The sequence below is a fragment of the Cheilinus undulatus genome, linkage group 7 (genome assembly GCF_018320785.1).
Source record: "Cheilinus undulatus linkage group 7, ASM1832078v1, whole genome shotgun sequence".
Classification (NCBI taxonomy): Eukaryota; Metazoa; Chordata; class Actinopteri; order Labriformes; family Labridae; genus Cheilinus; species Cheilinus undulatus.
The window spans coordinates 54,251,634-54,270,114 of NC_054871.1; the positions used below are offsets into that span (position 1 = coordinate 54,251,634).

Below are 18,481 nucleotides of genomic sequence, written 5' to 3' on the forward strand. Positions count from 1 at the left end.
ATCTGGTCTATGTGACATAAATCTGGTCTGTGTGACATGAATCTGGTCTGTGTGACATGAATCTGGTCTATGTGACATAAATCTGGTCTGTGTGACATGAATCTGGTCTATGTGACATGAATCTGGTCTGTGTGACATGAATCTGGTCTATGTGACATAAATCTGGTCTATGTGACATGAATCTGGTCTGTGTGACATGAATCTGGTCTATGTGACATGAATCTGGTCTGTGTGACATGAATCTGGTCTGTGTGACATGAATCCGGTCTATGTGACATAAATCTGGTCTGTGTGACATGAATCTGGTCTATGTGACATGAATCTGGTCTGTGTGACATGAATCTGGTCTATGTGACATGAATCTGGTCTGTGTGACATGAATCTGGTCTATGTGACATGAATCTGGTCTGTGTGAGTCTAGATTGCTACTAAACTGAAGAGCTGTCATCTTTAGAGACCGGATCCTCCTTAGAACTCTGCTGTAAGGAGAAGAAGGGTGTCAGAGGGCCTGCTAATATAAGGGCCTGTCTATATCAGTGCTAGCATCAGTGCTAGCATCAGTGCTAGCATCAGTGTTAGCATCAGTGTTAGCGTCTATGGGTTTTGACATCAGTGTTAGCATCAGTGTTAGCATCAGTGTTGGCGTCTCTGAGTGTACATTAGTGTTAGCATCAGTGTTAGCATCAGTGTTAACATCAGTGTTAGTAATAGTGTTATTGTCTATGAATGTACATTAGTATTAGCATCAGTGTTAGCATCAGTGTTAGCATCTATGGGTTTTGACATCAATGTTAGCATCAGTGTTGGCTTCTCTGAGTGTACATTAGTGTTAGCATCAGTGTTAGCATCAGTGTTAACATCAGTGTTAGTAATAGTGTTATTGTCTATGAATGTACATTAGTATTAGCATCAGTGTTAGCATCAGTGTTAGCATCAGTGTTAGCATTTATGAGTGTACATCAGTCTCAGCATCAGTGTTGGTGTCAGTGTTAGCATCAGTGTTAGCATGAGTGTACATTAGTGTTGGCATCAGTGTTAGCATCAGTGTTAGCGTCTATGAGTTTTCATTGGTGTTAGCATCAGTGTTAGCATCTATGTGTTTATATCAGTGTTAGCATCAGTGTTAGCATGACCTCCATCACTCTGACCTCCATCACTCTGACCTTCATCACTCTGACCTCCATTTCTCTGACCTCCATCACTCTGACCTCCATCTCACTGACCTCCATCTCACTGACCTCCATCACTCTGACCTCCATCACTCTGACCTCCATCTCACTGACCTCCACCACTCTGACCTCCATCTCACTGACCTCCACCACTCTGACCTCCATCTCACTGACCTCCATCTCACTGACCTCCATCACTCTGACCTCCATCTCACTGACCTCCACCACTCTGACCTCCATCTCACTGACCTCCACCACTCTGACCTCCATCTCACTGACCTCCACCACTCTGACCTCCATCTCACTGACCTCCATCACTCTGACCTCCATCACTCTGACCTCCATCTCACTGACCTCCACCACTCTGACCTCCATCTCACTGACCTCCATCACTCTGACCTCCATCTCACTGACCTCCATCTCACTGACCTTCGTCACTCTGACCTCCATCACTCTGACCTCCATCTCACTGACCTCCATCTCACTGACCTTCGTCACTCTGACCTCCATCACTCTGACCTCCATCTCACTGACCTTCGTCACTCTGACCTCCATCACTCTGACCTCCATCTCTCTGACCTCCATCTCACTGACCTTCGTCACTCTGACCTCCATCACTCTGACCTCCATCTCACTGACCTTCGTCACTCTGACCTCCATCACTCTGACCTCCATCTCTCTGACCTCCATCTCACTGACCTTCGTCACTCTGACCTCCATCACTCTGACCTCCATCTCACTGACCTCCATCTCACTGACCTCCACCACTCTGACCTCCATCTCACTGACCTTCGTCACTCTGACCTCCATCACTCTGACCTCCATCTCACTGACCTCCATCTCACTGACCTCCACCACTCTGACCTCCATCTCACTGACCTTCATCACTCTGACCTCCATCACTCTGACCTCCATCTCACTGACCTCCACCACTCTGACCTCCATCTCACTGACCTCCATCACTCTGACCTCCATCACTCTGACCTCCATCTCACTGACCTTCGTCACTCTGACCTCCATCACTCTGACCTCCATCTCTCTGACCTCCATCACTCTGACCTCCATCACTCTGACCTCCATCTCACTGACCTCCACCACTCTGACCTCCATCTCACTGACCTCCATCTCACTGACCTTCGTCACTCTGACCTCCATCACTCTGACCTCCATCTCACTGACCTCCATCTCACTGACCTTCGTCACTCTGACCTCCATCACTCTGACCTCCATCTCACTGACCTCCATCTCACTGACCTTCGTCACTGACCTCCATCACTCTGACCTCCATCTCACTGACCTTCGTCACTCTGACCTCCATCACTCTGACCTCCATCTCTCTGACCTCCATCTCACTGACCTTCGTCACTCTGACCTCCATCACTCTGACCTCCATCTCACTGACCTTCGTCACTCTGACCTCCATCACTCTGACCTCCATCTCTCTGACCTCCATCTCACTGACCTTCGTCACTCTGACCTCCATCACTCTGACCTCCATCTCACTGACCTCCACCACTCTGACCTCCATCTCACTGACCTTCGTCACTCTGACCTCCATCACTCTGACCTCCATCTCACTGACCTCCATCTCACTGACCTCCACCACTCTGACCTCCATCTCACTGACCTTCATCACTCTGACCTCCATCTCACTGACCTCCATCCCTCTGACCTCCATCTCACTGACCTCCATCACTCTGACCTCCATCTCACTGACCTTCATCACTCAGACCTTCATCTCTGTGACCTCCATCTCTCTGACCTCTGTCACTCTGACCTCCGTCACTCTGACCTCCATCTCTCTGACCTCCGTCACTCTGACCTCCGTCACTCTGACCTCCATCTCTCTGACCTCCGTCACTCTGACCTCCATCTCTCTGACCTCCGTCACTCTGACCTCCATCTCTCTGACCTCCATCTCTCTGACCTCTGTCACTCTGACCTCTGTCTCCAGCTGTCTTGTATGTTATATTCATGTGGAGTATTCAAAGGAGCCTCATACAGCCTGACTTTAGTAAACCACTCCCATCACGACCTCCATCATCCGGAGAAGAGATCGTTGTGCATCAGCAGGAAGTGATCGCTGTGCGTCAACAGGAAGTGATCTCTGTGCGTCAGCAGGAAGTGATCGCTGTGCGTCAGCAGGAAGTGATCTCTGTGCATCAGCAGGAAGTGATCGCTGTGCGTCAGCAGGAAGAGAACGTATGAGAATAAAACAAATGTGTGTATTGCTCGGGTTATGGTGGAGTTTGCATATTGAAGCTTCCTGTTTTATGGCGCAGATGTGGGTCAGTGGGAAAGGATGGCGGTGTGGGTCATTTCAGTATTTACAAAATGAGACTGGCAGACAGACGATGGATGCCTTAAAGCCATGTAGACTCCTATAGAGCTGACCCCCGCGGCTTGATTGACTTATAAAATAAAAATCCCATTTTCAATTTGTTCATTTTCTTCAGTATTGTACAAAAGCTATAGAGAATGAACAGTTCAATCACAGAATCTCGTCCCTCTGCAGGTCTGTCCTCCGCCGCCGTCTACGAGGACAGACGTTTGGCAAATTACTCGTGAGCGTGTTGACCCTGTTTACACTTGATATGAACGTCCATACTGGGAAATCAGATACCAGGTTTACTGTTTACCAGTACTGACCAACCAGAGCTCATCTTTGTCCAAACTACAGCCAAAACATCATTTCTGTCCAGCCTCACTCCTTAAACTAAAGAGTCCTCTCAGATCCACTCAGCACTCAAAGAGGAGCATGAGGGAGAAAAGCTGTTAAAGAGGAACCACTAGCCTCTTAGCTGTTGGCTGAGGTTCCAGAATAATTCAGCATACCTCCTCTGTCAGTGCTGGATCACAGATTTACCAACAGTCTTCCTCACGCTGACTGCAGAGAGAGGGTGTGTGTCAGCTCAGTCCGCTGTGTCTATGGGACTTTTCTTCCACTGGGGTGGGTCGATAAAAGCTGACTAACCTGACAGAGGAAACAGCAGAAATCAACTCCTTTGTTCTGCTCGTTCCCTCTGACTTTAGGAGTAAAACTGAGCAGACCTGCACGCTCTGACCAGAATCCTCCCTGAGTCCGAGGCGGGTCACATGTGGCTGTGTGACTCAGAATCTCTTCTGTCTGCTGAAGGTGTGTTTGTTCTGATGTCTTGCTGCAATCTAAAAAGGTAAACATAGCCTGAGTTTAGGGTAAGTGCAAAAATACCAAACTGTGGAGTCTAAAACTATTGCAGGAATATTCCTGTGACTTTCAGCAGGAAGCAGCGCTAATGCTTGCATGGTGGAGAACTGGTGAAAAACTGGATTATGGGTCAGAAACCCTCTTGTATCTACCGGCCTTGGTAACAGGAGTAAGGGGTTCCCTCGCTCCTCACCAGTCCCACGTCAGCAGGAGGGGCAGACTGTTGGAGTATCTGTGTTCTAACAATAAATCTCAGCTAAAGACCACCGGCTGTGAGGGAGCTGTGTCATGTTCCTGGTTCTAAGAGCAGACTCTTGTTTCAGATCCACTTTCCATTTTTCCATGTTTCTGGATTTAAAGTCTAAATGGAGAGCCTAAAGGCCGGCCCGGCTGCTGAGCTGAGCCAAATAAAGACCCGATCTCTCTGATGGGGGGGTCGACTGACTTAAATAGAGTTGTGGTTCTGATCACAGGTGGTCTACCACACTGATCCGGATCCACTGAGGTGAACCGGCTGGTCTCTGAGCGCCCGGTATGGATGCTAGTGTCAGGTGTAAACGGGGTCAGAGAGGTGAGGGTGAGTAGCTCCCAGAGAGTCTGTTTCTGCATAGTGATCCAGCAGACACTCACAACCAATGAGGACACAACGCCAGCGATCCCGGTCAGGGGCCGTCCCTGATAGGCCCGCTGGAGTCCGGGGGATCTCCCGGCTGCAGATTCAGTCCGTTAAAAAAACAAACATGATTTCCTGTTAAAGTGAGAGAGAGAGAGAGGCACTGCTTGATTCAGTCCCTCCTCAGCAGCACAGTCTCAGACCGGACGCAGGAGGCAGAGGGAGGAGGAGGAAGGAGGTACTGAGGAAGGCGGGAGGCTGGGGAGGAGTCTGTAAGGCCGGGGTGAGTCACCACAGGAGAGGGGGAAGAGAGGAGGAGACGGCAGAGGGGACCGGATCAGGGCCTGGTCTCACTCCTGGATCGAACAGAGGAGGAGGGACGCAGTCAGGCTGTCCTCAGGGTCTGGGTCCTGGTCCTGGTCCTGGTCAGCTGAGCATCTCTTCATTTCTTCCCCTTGTTGATCTGGGCATACAGCGGGTCCTTCCCCTTCTGTGAAGGACACAGAGACAGAAAGACACGTTAAAATCAGACTCCTGCTAATCCTGAGAGGTTACACAACTACAGGGAGGATCAGACTCATGATTCACTCCTCAACTGACAGATTGACAAGCCTGGACTAGTCTGATCCTGATCCCATCAGGACTTCTGTTTCATATAAATGGAGAGTTAGAGGGCAGAGCCGTTACAGTTCAGATAGAGCCCAGTATGTGGTTTAACCAGCAGAAACCATGGCACCACTTTAACCCTTCATCATTTTCATCTTCCCCCTCCTTTTAGGACCCTCTCACATCTCACTAAGGGCGTTCAGATTCAGATAACCTGGAGTAACCCCAACGTGTCATGCCTCTCCAACCTTTCAAACATGATGTCATCTTTATTTTAGGAGCTAGTTATGGATTACCCAGCACTAACTCTGCTTGTTTAACTGCAGTACTCTTCCACATCACTGGGTGGTGCCGTTGCCAAAAAAGTGGGGTCCTAGTTCTGCACACAGGGACTGTTGTCTCACTTCTGTACTCAGTCTGATCCAGCAGGGGGAGCTATGCTGCTGATTGGATCCACCAAGAGGAAAGGAAGAAGACACGAGGCCAGCATGAGGTCCTGCTCAGTGTGGACGCCAGAGTCCATCCTGCTGCTGTTGTTCAGTATTCTATTCAAACTTCCACACAGAGGAGCAGAGGGATCTGAGCTGAGAGGATAGGGGGTCTAAGGAAAGACAGGAGACCATCAGGGTCGGCTTTGAGACTCTACTCACTGATGAGTACCCCATACTCCAGCGCCATCTGTGTCTGAGAACAAGACAATCTGGAGACCAGCGCGGCATCCCCAATGATAAAATGAAGCAGGCTTTGGGTCAGGGTCTGCTTTGGGCCTGGGTCCTAACTTTGAAACTGGTCCTGGAGTCAAAGAGTTAAAGTATTCGGTGTAAAGAGCAAAAACAGACACGATAAAGAGCTGGATACTGAGGGGGACAGCGTGTTACTGGGGCTCAGATGTCTACTGTTGCTCAGACAATGGCGGTCTGAGACGACGGCGGTTTGAGATGAGGGCGGTCTGGGATGAAGGCGGTCTGAGATGATAGCGGTCTGAGACAGGATGAGCATGTCCATGTTGGATCTAAAGACGGTGATTTTTACATTATTTGATCCTAAAATGAATAAAAATATCCCTGCGTTAAAAAAACAGCAGAGCTTCTGAATGTGATCTTTCTACAGAACAGGAAATGAGTGGATGGTTGTCATGATCTAATATGACCACCAGATGGCAGCAGCACGCCATCATTCCTCCTCAGAGGCCGTCCCCTCTCCCTGATCTTTAGACTGGTTTGTGTGTGGTCAGACAGGTTTCCAGTCTCTGACATCCATCTGTCAACAGATTTTTACCTGATTCTCATCATTTAGACTTTTTTCCTCGTTAAAGCTCTCTGCTTGTCAACCATGAAGATCTGATCCACTTTTTATCTAAATGCACATCTTAAAAATGAGAATATCCTGAATAAAGTTCTGCTTTGTCTGCAGTTTAATTCTGAGCCTGCGTTGGGTCTATTGAAGCGGTAGGTGTTTATGTCAAACAGCCTCATTAACACCTGTTAACCTGACCTATCAGTCATTAGGGGGTTATTCTGCATAAATCAATGTTTCTGACATGGTTGGTTACCATGGTTTCTACACCATCCTAGAGTTCAGTCATCACCCAACAGGGGCTGAAAATATTTTCCTCAGAGAGCAGAGAAACTCTGGAGTTTTGACATGAAAAGTGTAGAATACTGAGCAGGGTTAGACGCTGCTGCCCTCTGCTGGTCAGAGCTGGAACTGCAGAGCAGCAGAGAAAGGAGCAGAATAAGAGGGGACAAAAAGGCTGGGACAGCTCAGACACTGCTGCACCGCCACCGCCCTTCGCCTGTCAGCCTGCATCAGCCAAACAGCACAACAGTGAGAGAGAGAGAGAGGGGGGGGCGAGGGAGAGAGAAGGATGAGGGAGAGAGATAGGGGAGAAAGAGAGAGAGAGAGGGGCAAGGGAGACAGAGAGAGGAGAGGGAGAGAGGGAGAGAGAGGGACGAGGGAGAGGGAGAGAGAGAGGGGTGAGGGGGAGAGAGAGGGGAAAGGCAGAGAAAGAGAGAGAGAGGGACAGAGAGGCAAGAGGAGAGAAAGGGATGAGGGAGAGAGACAGGAGAGGGAGGGAGAGAGATAAGCGAGAGAAAGAGAGAGAGAGAGGGGTGAAGGAGAGAGACAGGGGTGAGGGAGAGAGAGAGGGGAGAGGGAGGGAGAGGGACAGAGGGGAGAGGGAGAGAGAGGGAGAGAGAAAGAGAGAGGGGCAAGGGAGAGAGAGAGAGAGAGAGGGGCGAGGGAGAGAGAGAGTGAGAGAGGGGCGAGGGGGCGGGACAGGGGGGAGGGAGAGAGAGAGGGGAGTGGGAGAGAGAGAGACAGAGGGGAGAGGGTGAGAGAGGGGAGAGGGAGGGAGGGACGAGAGAGAGAGAGAGAGAGCGGGGTGAGGGAGAGTGAGCCGGGAGAGGCAGAGACAAAGAGGGTTGAGGGAGAGAGACAGGAGTGGGAGAGGGAGAGAGAGAGAGAGAGAGGGAGAGAGAGAAAGAGAGAGACAGAGAGAGAGGGGCGAGGGAGAGAGACAGGGGTGAGGGAGAGAGAGAGGGGAGAGGGAGGGAGAGAGACAGAGGGGGGGAGAGAGAGAAGGGAGAGGCAGAGAAAAAGAGGGGCGAGGGAGAGAAAGGAACAAGGGAGAGAGACAGGAGAGGGAGCGGGAGAGATAAGCCAGGGAAAGAGAGAGAGAGAGGGGTGAAGGTGAGAGACAGGGGTGAGGGAGAGAGACAGGGGAGAGAAAGAGAGAGGGGAGAGGGAGAGAGAGAGAGAGAGAGAGGGGCAAGGGGGAGAAACAGGGGTGAGGAGAGAGAGAGGGGAGAGGGAGGGAGGGAGAGAGACAGAGGGGGGAAGAGAGAGAGGGGGAGAGAGAGGGGGAGAGGGAGGGACGGACGAGGGAGAGAGAGAGAGAGGGATGAGGGAGAGAGAGAAGGGAGAGGCAGAGAAAAAGAGGGTCGAGGGAGAGAAAGGAATGAGGGAGAGAGACAGGAGAGCGAGAGGGAGAGAGAGAGATGGGCGAGGGAGAGAGAGAGAAAAAATGAGAGGGAGAGAGAGAGAGGGGAGAGGGAGGAAGAGAGACAGAGGGGAGAGGGAGAGAGAGACAGGGGAGGGTGGAGAGAGGGGGAGAGAGAGAGGGGAGAGGGAGGGAGGGACGAGGGAGAGAGAGAGAGAGAGGAGTGAGGGAGAGAGAGAAGGGAGAGGCAGAGAAAAAGAGAGGCGAGGGAGAGAAAGGGACGAGGGAGAAAGACAGGAGAGGGAGAGAGAGAGATGGGTGAGAGAGAGAGAGAGAGGGGTGAGGGAGAGAGACGGGGTGAGAGAGAGAGAGACAGAGGGGAGAGGAGAGGGAGAGAGAGAGGGGAGAGAGAAAGAGAGAGGGGAGAGGGAGAGAGAGAGAGAGAGGCGAGGAGAGAGAGAGAGAGAGAGGCGAGGGTAGAGACAGGGGTGAGGGAGAGAGACCGGGGTGAGGGAGAGAGAGACAGAGGGGAGAGGGGAGAGGGGGAGAGAGGAGAGAGAGAGGGGAGAGGGAGAAAGAGAGAGAGGGGGAGAGGAGAGAAAGAAAGAGAGGGGCGAGGAGAGAGAGAGAGAGAGGGGAGAGGCAGAGAAAAAGAGGGTCGAGGGAGAGAGACAGGAGTGGGAGAGGGAGAGAGAGAGAGAGAGAGAGAGAGAGAAAGAGAGAGACAGAGAGAGGGGCGAGGGAGAGAGACAGGGGTGAGGGAGAGAGAGAGGGAGAGGGAGGGAGAGAGACAGAGGGGAGAGGGAGAGAGAGAGGGAGGGGAGAGAGGGAGAGAGAGAGAGAGGGGCGAGGGGGAGAGACAGGGGTGAGGGAGAGAGAGAGACAGAGGGGAGGGAGAGAGAGGGGAAAGATAGAGGGGAGAGGGAGGGAGGGACGAGGTCGAGGTCGAGAGAGGGGTGAGGGAGATAGAGAAGGAGAGGCAGAGAAAAGAGGGGCGAGGAGAGAAAGGGATGAGGAGAAAGACAGGAGAGGAGAGGGAGAGATGGGCGAGGAGGGAGAGAGAGAGAGAGAGAGAGAGAGAGGGGTGAGGGAGATAGAGGGGAGAGGGAGGGAGAGAGACAGAGGGGAGAGGGAGGGAGAGAGACAGAGGGGAGAGGGAGAGAGAGGGAGAGAGAGAGAGGGGAGAGGGAGAGAGAGAGAGAGAGAGAGGGGCGAGGGAGAGAGAGAGAGAGAGAGAGAGAGAGGGGCGAGGGGGAGAGACAGGGGTGAGGGAGAGAAAAGAGGGGCGAGGGAGAGAAAGGGACGAGGGAGAGAGACAGGAGAAGGAGAGAGAGAGATGGGCGAGGGAGAGAGAGAGAGAGGGGAGAGGGAGAGAGAGAGAGACAGAGAGAGAGGGGCGAGGGAGAGAGACAGGGGTGACGGAGAGAGAGAGGTAGGGAGAGAGACAGAGGGGAGCGTGAGAGAGAGGGAGAGGGCCGTCCATGGGGGGGTAAAGAGGAAAGCTTTCTGGGGTCCATGGAGGTCAGTAAAACCATGATCTGTTGTGAAGTTAAGCTGTGGTATCCATATTTTATATCTAAGCTGAATAATCACCTCTGTTATTACATAAACTCATTTATTTTTAATGTTTATTTGTTTGTGTGGTAAATAGCATTCTTAATAATGTGAACCACTTCTTAAAAAACATAATTAAATGAGTTAAAAATGGCAAAAATTTGATACAGATGGCAAGAAATAAGCAACAAAATAGAAAACAGTTAAAATGGGACAAATGGGTGTAAATAGTAGCAAACTGGAATTAAAAAGTGGCTGAAAGTGCTGTAACAAAGGGTCAACTCAGACAGATATAAGAAGGAATTGTCAGAAATGGGCACATCAGATGTGGTTAAAATGGGCCAAAAAAAGACGCTAACAGTGGCAATAATGGGTCAACAGAGGGGACAGTCGGCAGATTTGGTTTAGAAGTGGGTAAAATCAGGCAGAAAAAGTGGTGGAAAGGTTTTAAATGAAAAGAGTTTAAGAGGCAAAAATGTGTTAAATGAGTGATAAGGGTTTAAATTTGGCAGAGTTGGCATACAGTGGCAACAGTGAAATTAAAAAAAATATTCTTTGTTTTTTTCTGGAGACCCCCTCCCAAGGTCTTATGACCCACAAGTGGGTCCAAACCCCAACGTTGAGGACCCCTGCTCTAAACTGTTGCTGTGCCTTCTATGGCACACGTCCAACAGAGGAGAGATGATAAAGGGGTATTCTGTCCGTTTTTACAGACATATTCTGTGGTGTGTTTAAATGTTTCCGAGTGGCTCTAATCACATGGTACAAACATCGTCTCTACGGCCCTCTAACATCCACCACTGACATGTTTCTGGACATGATGCCAGACTGTCATGAACACAGGTCTGTCTGTGGGGGGTCAGACATTTGGCGGTGCCTCCAGCCCAGGTGCTGTGGAATCGATCACAGGTGTGTTTGTCTGGGGAATAGCTGCCGTTATTGGACAGGTGTGCTTGTGTGTTGGTGTGATGCTGTGAGTCGATGTGATTGGTCGGGTAAACACCATCTGGGAGCAGAGTCGCTAGACCAGCACCAATGCATCCGTCTGACTCCAAAAAAAGAAGTGGCACGGTCTCTTTGAAACGCCTCCGTCCACCTGCCGCCGCCCGCTCCTCTCATTGAGAGACGTCGGCCAACGGGGGGGGGGGCTCAATCAGCCGTCCTTCCTCCTGGATCGGGGAAGGACTCGAAGGCTTCTCAGGTTTTAATTAAAGCTAATTATGCAGGGGTGCTCATTAATCTTGGCACCCTGGTATTAGCGCATGAAAACAAAACCGTTAGATTCTCCCCATGTGAGCGCCAGCAGCAATCATTAGGAGGTAGGCGTGTGGGTGAGGACACGGGGGAGGGGGAGATATCTCTGGGCTATCATGTGCATCGTTGTCTCCTCTCTCCTCCGTCCATCTGTGATCCAGAAATCAATGTCAGCACACTGTATCTGAGCGGCTCTCTGAAATGTTTCTGTGAGCCAGGAAGTAGAAAGGTCAAAGTCACAGGCCATTAAAACAGCTACAACAGATTTAAACAGGAAGAAGACGTGTCCACATCACCACCATTAAAACAGCTGTGACAGATGTAGACAGGAAGAAGACGTGTCCACATCACCACCATTTTAAACAGCTGTAACAGATGTAAACAGGAAGTAGACTTTTCCACATCACCACCATTTAAACAGCCATGACAGATGTAAACAGGAAGTAGACATGTCCACATCACTACCATTAAGCTGGGACAGCTGTAGACAGGAAGTAGACGTGTCCACATCACCACCATTTTAAACAGCTGTAACAGATGTAAACAGGGAGTAAATATGTCCACATCACCGCCATTTAAACAGCTGTGGCAGCTGTAAACAGGAAGTAGACATGTCCACATCACCACCATTAAAACAGCTGGGACAGCTGTAGACAGGAAGTAGACGTCTCCACATCACCAGCATTAGAACAGTCATGGTAGCTCTAAACAGGAAGTAGATGTTTCCACTTGACCACCATTAAAACAGCCAAGAAAGCTCTACACAGGAAGTAGACATGTCCAAATCATTGCCATTAAAAAAGCTGTGATAGATGAAAACAGGAAGAAGACGTGTCCACATCACTGTCATTAAAACAACTGCGACAGCTGTAGACAGGAAGTAGATGTGTCCACATCACCACCATTAAAACAGCTGTGACAGCTGTAGACAGGAAGAAGACGTGTCCACATCACCACCATTTTAAACAGCTGTAACAGATGTAAACAGGAAGTAGACTTTTCCACATCACCACCATTTAAACAGCCATGACAGATGTAAACAGGAAGTAGACATGTCCACATCACTACCATTAAGCTGGGACAGCTGTAGACAGGAAGTAGACGTGTCCACATCACCACCATTTTAAACAGCTGTAACAGATGTAAACAGGGAGTAAATATGTCCACATCACCGCCATTTAAACAGCTGTGGCAGCTGTAAACAGGAAGTAGACATGTCCACATCACCACCATTAAAACAGCTGGGACAGCTGTAGACAGGAAGTAGACGTCTCCACATCACCAGCATTAGAACAGTCATGGTAGCTCTAAACAGGAAGTAGATGTTTCCACTTGACCACCATTAAAACAGCCATGAAAGCTCTACACAGGAAGTAGACATGTCCAAATCATTGCCATTAAAAAAGCTGTGATAGATGAAAACAGGAAGAAGACGTGTCCACATCACTGTCATTAAAACAACTGCGACAGCTGTAGACAGGAAGTAGATGTGTCCACATCACCACCATTAAAACAGCTGTGACAGCTGTAGACAGGAAGAGGACATGTCCACATCACCACCATTAAAACAACTGCGACAGATGTAAACAGGAAGTAGACATGTCCACATCACCACCATTAAAACAGCTGTGACAGCTGTAGACAGGAAGTAGATGTGTCCACATCACCACCATTAAAACAGCTGCGACAGATGTAAACAGGAAGTAGACATGTCCACATCACCACCATTAAAACAGCTGTGACAGATGTAAACTGTTTGAAACGCTAACGTCACATATAGCGTAGCTCTCTTAAATGCTTGTGCAGGTCTGACCAACACAACAATGGCGGACAACAGGTTTTTGTTGGTGCTGCAGAAGTTACTGAGCTTGTTGTGGATGTATTAGCTATATATGATGCTCCTTTACCACCGCAGACAACAGCAGACACCAGATGTTCTTAGATCCACCACAGAGAACAGCAGACACCAGATGTTCTTAGATCCACCACAGAGAACAGCAGACACCAGATGTTCTTAGATCCACCACAGAGAACAGCAGGTTGAGGTGTTCTTGGGCCAGATTGATGCTTACTTGGACATTGAAGATGTGACTTATATGGTCCTTTACATCTCCAAACGTCTTCTCCATCACTACGGCAGCACGGGTCCATGTGTTCCTCTAGGCTGGAGCTAGATATGGAAGCAGATAGGATGGACTGTCCTCATGGAGCAGAGACCACCAGAGTGGTCTTCTTCTTCTTTTCTCCTCTTGGTGGATTTTCAAACCTTCATTCATGCTCCTCCTGCTCTACCAGACTGTACACATGCAGATATGACGATCCTGACCCTGACTTCCATCAGCTAAGCACTCAGGACCAGGGCCATGAGAGCGCAGGGCGATGAGGGCGCAGGGCCATGAGGGCGCAGTGTCATGAGGGCGCAGGGCCATGAGAGCGCAGGGCGATGAGGGCGCAGGGCCATGAGGGCGCAGTGTCATGAGGGCGCAGGGCCATGAAGGCGCAGGGCCATGAGGGCACAGGTCCATGAGAGCGCAGGGCGATGAGGGCGCAGGGCCATGAGGGCGCAGTGTCATGAGGGCGCAGGGCCATGAAGGCGCAGGGCCATGAGGGCACAGGTCCATGAGGGCGCAGGGCCATGAGGGCGCAGGTCCATGAGGGCGCAGGGCCATGAGGGCACAGGGCCATGAGAGCGCAGGGCGATGAGGGCGCAGGTCCATGAGGGTGCAGGGCCATGAGGGCGCAGTGTCATGAGGGCGCAGGGCCATGAGGGCGCAGCGCCATGAGGGCGCAGGGCCATGAGGGCGCAGGGCCATGAGAGCGCAGGGCCATGAGAGCACAGCACCATTAACACAGTGATGAGGATCACAGATATTAGGAAATGAAAGGACAGAAACAACCCAATGATCAGACGTGCTGGGTCGGCACTCAGACAGGACAGTGGAGCATTCAGGATGACAGGAGAGACCAGAGTCTCAGCAGGAGGAGGAGGAGGAGGAGGAGATGAAAGATGAAGGAGAGGAGGAGCTGAAGGGGTAGGTGTTAGTGAAGGAGGAGTCGGTACCTACCCTGCCCGGCTCATATCTAGCTCCCAGCCTCAGGACTGGCTCGGTCTGGGCTGGGCTCTGCCGGCTCACTGGGGCAGGGAGACCCAGAGCCACACGCCTACGGAGGAGGGGGAGGAAAGCAGGGAGGAAGGAAGGAAGGAAGGAAGGAAGGAAGGAGAGAAGGAGAGGTGGAAAGGGAAGAAAACAAGTTAAAGAGGAAAAATCTAGAAGGATTTCAGGATCAGGACTCCCTGAAACACGGTGTTCTACCTTTTTCACCTGCTCTACCTGCTTTTCTGGTGCTTCCTGTGCACAGGTGCATCATGGGAATGATTCCAGCATGAATGTGGAGATGGCTTTTAAACCGCTTTTCTCCCTCATAACTCCACTTTCTGCTGGGAGGTAAAGCAGTGGTCAGAGTTTAAAACCCTGCTGTTATTTTAGAGGAGCTGAGATGAAGACTGTAAAATCACCTCCATCAGGGACCAACAGGTGTAGAGAGCAGCAGGTGTGGAATCAGGTGAACACTGTGCTTTAAGAGAGCCCTTTAGATCATAAAGACTACAGGAGGAAACAGGAAGTAGAACAGAGACAGGAGTCAGAGGAAAGGAAATCAGAAACACTCTCAGTCATACTCAGACTCCAGACTATCGGTGGTCTGAGACCGTTCGTCTCTTCAGGCAGACACGCTGCTTTTCTCTTTTATTTCTTTAACCTTTAGTCGCTCTTTCTCCGCCACGCTCCTCTGTGAGGGAGCGGCTCCGGCTCGGTGACATTTCCAGTGCTGTGAAAGTCCACGATTTTCAATAATAGTCAGAAAAAAAAAACAGTTTTACTCCAGCAGAGATGTCAGAGAAAGTTCTGGGAACGTCACTGCTGCTACAGGAACAGGGAGTTTGTCTCTGTGCTACGGTGGCCCTAAAGGTCAACTGCAAAATTATTAAAAACATAAATAAAAAATTAATTTTCAAACAGTTGTTGATGAAGTGAAAAACTGCTGAATGACATGTTTTAGTTTCACCAGTGAAGAGTTTCATGATGAGTAAAACATTTTTAAATATTCATGTTTCATTAAATGTTTATTTCATGGTTTAAATATTTTAAAAGTCTTGTTTCCTAGAAAGAAGCTCCAACTACACAACCTGTGGAAAAAGATAGGAGTTTCTCTTTATGCTATGGTGGCCCTGAAGGTCAAAAACATTTAATTGAATGCAGAAACCTCTCATGAAGCTTGGTGAAATGTAAAAATACTTCAGGCAATGCAAAAACATCTCTTCATTTTTCTATTTAATTATCATTATTATCATTAATTTCTAATAATAATAATAATAATAATAATTTATTTTTGTTTTTATTGACATTTTATAAAATGTTTTTCACAGTTTGCAAAAAGAGTTTGAGAATCATAAAAGTTTATTGTGTTTCATCGAGTGTGTGTTGCATTTGGTGTTGTTCTTGTGCTCAAAGAAACTTCATGTTAACTCTGGATGTTTGTTTTTTTGTTCATTAGTGAAATGTTTGACCTGGACATCTTTAACATTTTAGTGAGTCCTGACCCTCTCTAACTGTGTCCCCACCCGCTCAAAGTGTGTCCCCATCCCTCTAAATATGTCTCAGTCCTCTCTAAATGTGTCCCCAGCCATCTAGATGTGTCTCAACACCCTCTATATGTGTCCCGACCCCTCTAAATGTGTCTCAACCCCCTCTAAGTGTGTCCCCACCCCTCTAAATGTGTCTCAACCCCCTCTAAATGTGTCCCCACCCCTCTAAGTGGGTCCCCACCCCTCTAAATGTGTCTCAGCCCCCTCTATATGTGTCCCTACCCCTCTAAGTGTGTCCCGACCCCCCTCTAAGTGTGTCCTGACCCCGTCTGAGTGTGTCCCCACCCCCTCTAAGTATGTCCACACCCCTCGAAATGTGTCTCAGCCCCCTCTATATGTGTCCCCACCCCTCTAGATGTGTGTCGACCCCCTCTAAGTTTGTCCTGACCCCTCTAAGTGTGTTCCCACCCCCTCTAAGTATGTCCACACCCCTCTAAGTGTGTCCCCTACCCTCAAAATGTGTCTCAACCCCCTTTAAATGTGTCCCCACCCCCTAAATGTGTCTCCACCCCTCTAAATGTGTCTCAACCCCCTCTGAGTGTGTCCCCACCCCCTCTAATGTGTCCCGACCCCTCTAAGTGTTTCCCCACCCCCTCTAAGTGTGTCCCCTACCCTCTAAATGTGTCTCAACCCCCTTTAAATGTGTCCCCACCCCCTAAATGTGTCCCCACCCCTCTAAATGTGTCTCAACCCCCTCTGAGTGTGTCCTTACTCCCTCCAAGTGTGTCCTGACTCCCACCAAGTGTGTCCTGACCCCCTCTGTGTATGTCCTGACTCCCTCTAAGTGTGTCCACACCCCCTCTAGGTGTGTCCTCACCCCTCTAAATGTGTCTCCACCCCCTCTAAGTGTGTCCCCACCCCTCTAAATGTGTCATGACCCCCTCTAAGTGTGTCCCGACCCGTCTAAGTGTTTCCCCACCCCCTCTAAGTGTGTCCCCACCCCTCTAAGTGTGTCCCCACCCCTCTAAATGTGTCTCGACCCCCTCTAAGTGTGTCCCCACCCCTCTAAATGTGTCCCGCCCCCTCTAAATGTGTCTCGAGCCCCTCTGAGTGTGTCCCCACCCTCTCTAAGCATGTCCCGACCCTCTCTAAGTGTATCCTGACCCTCTCTAAGTATGTCCCCACCCGTCTAAATGTGTCCTCACCCCTATAAATGTGTCCCGACCCCTCTAAATGTGTCTCGAGCCCCTCTGAGTGTGTCCCCACCCCCTCTAAGTGTGTCCTGACACCCTCTGAGTGTGTCCCCAACCCCTGTAAGTGTGTCCTCACCCCCCTGAATGTGTGTCGACCCTCTCTAAGCGTGTACCGACCCTCTCTATGTGTGTCCCGACCCACTCTAAGTGTATCCTGACCCTCTCTAAGTGTGTCCCCACCTCTCTAAGTATGTTCCCACCCGTCTAAATGTGTCTCATCCTGTCTTAGTGTGTCCCCACCCCCTCTAAGTGTATCCCCACCCCTATAACTGTGTCCCGACCCCTCTAAATGTGTCTCGAGCCCCTCTAAGTGTGTCCCCACCCCTCTAAATGTGTCCCGACCACTCTAAATGTGTCTCCACCCCCTAAATGTGTCCCCACCCCCTCTAAGTGTGTCCCCACCCCTCTAAGTGTGTCCTCACCCCCCTAAATGTGTGTCGACCCTCTCTTAGTGTGTCCCGACCCTCTCTATGTGTGTCCCGACCCCCTCTAAGTGTGTCCCCTACCCTCTAAATGTGTCTCAACCCCCTTTAAATGTGTCCCCACCCCTAAATGTGTCCCCACCCCCTCTAAATGTGTCTCAACCCTCTGAGTGTGTCCTTACTCCCTCCAAGTGTGTCCTGACTCCCACCAAGTGTGTCCTGACCCCCTCTGTGTATGTCCTGACTCCCTCTAAGTGTGTCCACACCCCCTCTAGGTGTGTCCTCACCCCTCTAAATGTGTCTCCACCCCCTCTAAGTGTGTCCCCACCCCGATAAATTTGTCCAGACCCCCACTAAGTGTGTCCCGACCCGGCGAACTGTTTACCCACCCCCTCTAAGTGTGTCCCCACCCCTCTAAGTGTGTCCCCACCCCTCTAAATGTGTCTCGACCCCCTCTAAGTGTCCCCCCACCCCTCTAAATGTGTCCCGCCCCCTCTAAATGTGTCTCGAGCCCCTCTGAGTGTGTCCCCACCCTCTCTAAGCATGTCCCGACCCTCTCTAAGTGTATCCTGACCCTCTCTAAGTATGTCCCCACCCGTCTAAATGTGTCCTCACCCCTATAAATGTGTCCCGACCCCTCTAAATGTGTCTCGAGCCCCTCTGAGTGTGTCCCCACCCCCTCTAAGTGTGTCCTGACACCCTCTGAGTGTGTCCCCAACCCCTGTAAGTGTGTCCTCACCCCCCTGAATGTGTGTCGACCCTCTCTAAGCGTGTACCGACCCTCTCTATGTGTGTCCCGACCCACTCTAAGTGTATCCTGACCCTCTCTAAGTGTGTCCCCACCTCTCTAAGTATGTTCCCACCCCGCTAAATGTGTCTCCTCCACTCATAGTGTGT

At 50.3% G+C, this 18,481-nt stretch overlaps 2 protein-coding genes across 7 annotated transcripts in view; both read right to left on the reverse strand.

The window, feature by feature from the left end:
* Positions 1-1,082: 1,082 nt before the first annotated feature.
* Positions 1,083-3,017, reverse strand: LOC121512328 (myosin-11-like). Of its 6 annotated transcripts, none has more exons than XM_041791545.1 (3): positions 2,512-3,017; positions 1,749-2,393; positions 1,083-1,688 (listed from the first exon to the last, which is right to left on the reverse strand). In XM_041791545.1, the coding sequence occupies exons 1-3, from the start codon at positions 2,890-2,892 to the stop codon at positions 1,101-1,103; spliced, it is 1,614 nt and encodes a 537-aa protein (XP_041647479.1). In that variant the 5' UTR covers positions 2,893-3,017; the 3' UTR covers positions 1,083-1,100. The 6 variants fall into 6 exon arrangements, with proteins under 6 accessions (XP_041647479.1, XP_041647478.1, XP_041647481.1 ...); XM_041791544.1 differs by having other exon boundaries at positions 1,083-1,703; XM_041791547.1 differs by having other exon boundaries at positions 1,083-2,318; positions 2,662-3,017.
* Positions 3,018-3,248: 231 nt separating this feature from the next.
* The window catches only part of dab1a (DAB adaptor protein 1a), a 92,731-nt gene continuing 77,498 nt past the window's right edge, over positions 3,249-18,481 (reverse strand). Inside the window, exon 14 of the mRNA XM_041790505.1 lies at positions 3,249-5,459. Coding sequence (XP_041646439.1) covers positions 5,412-5,459 — 48 coding nt within the window. The 3' untranslated portion in view covers positions 3,249-5,411. The remainder of the gene's footprint in view (positions 5,460-18,481) is intronic.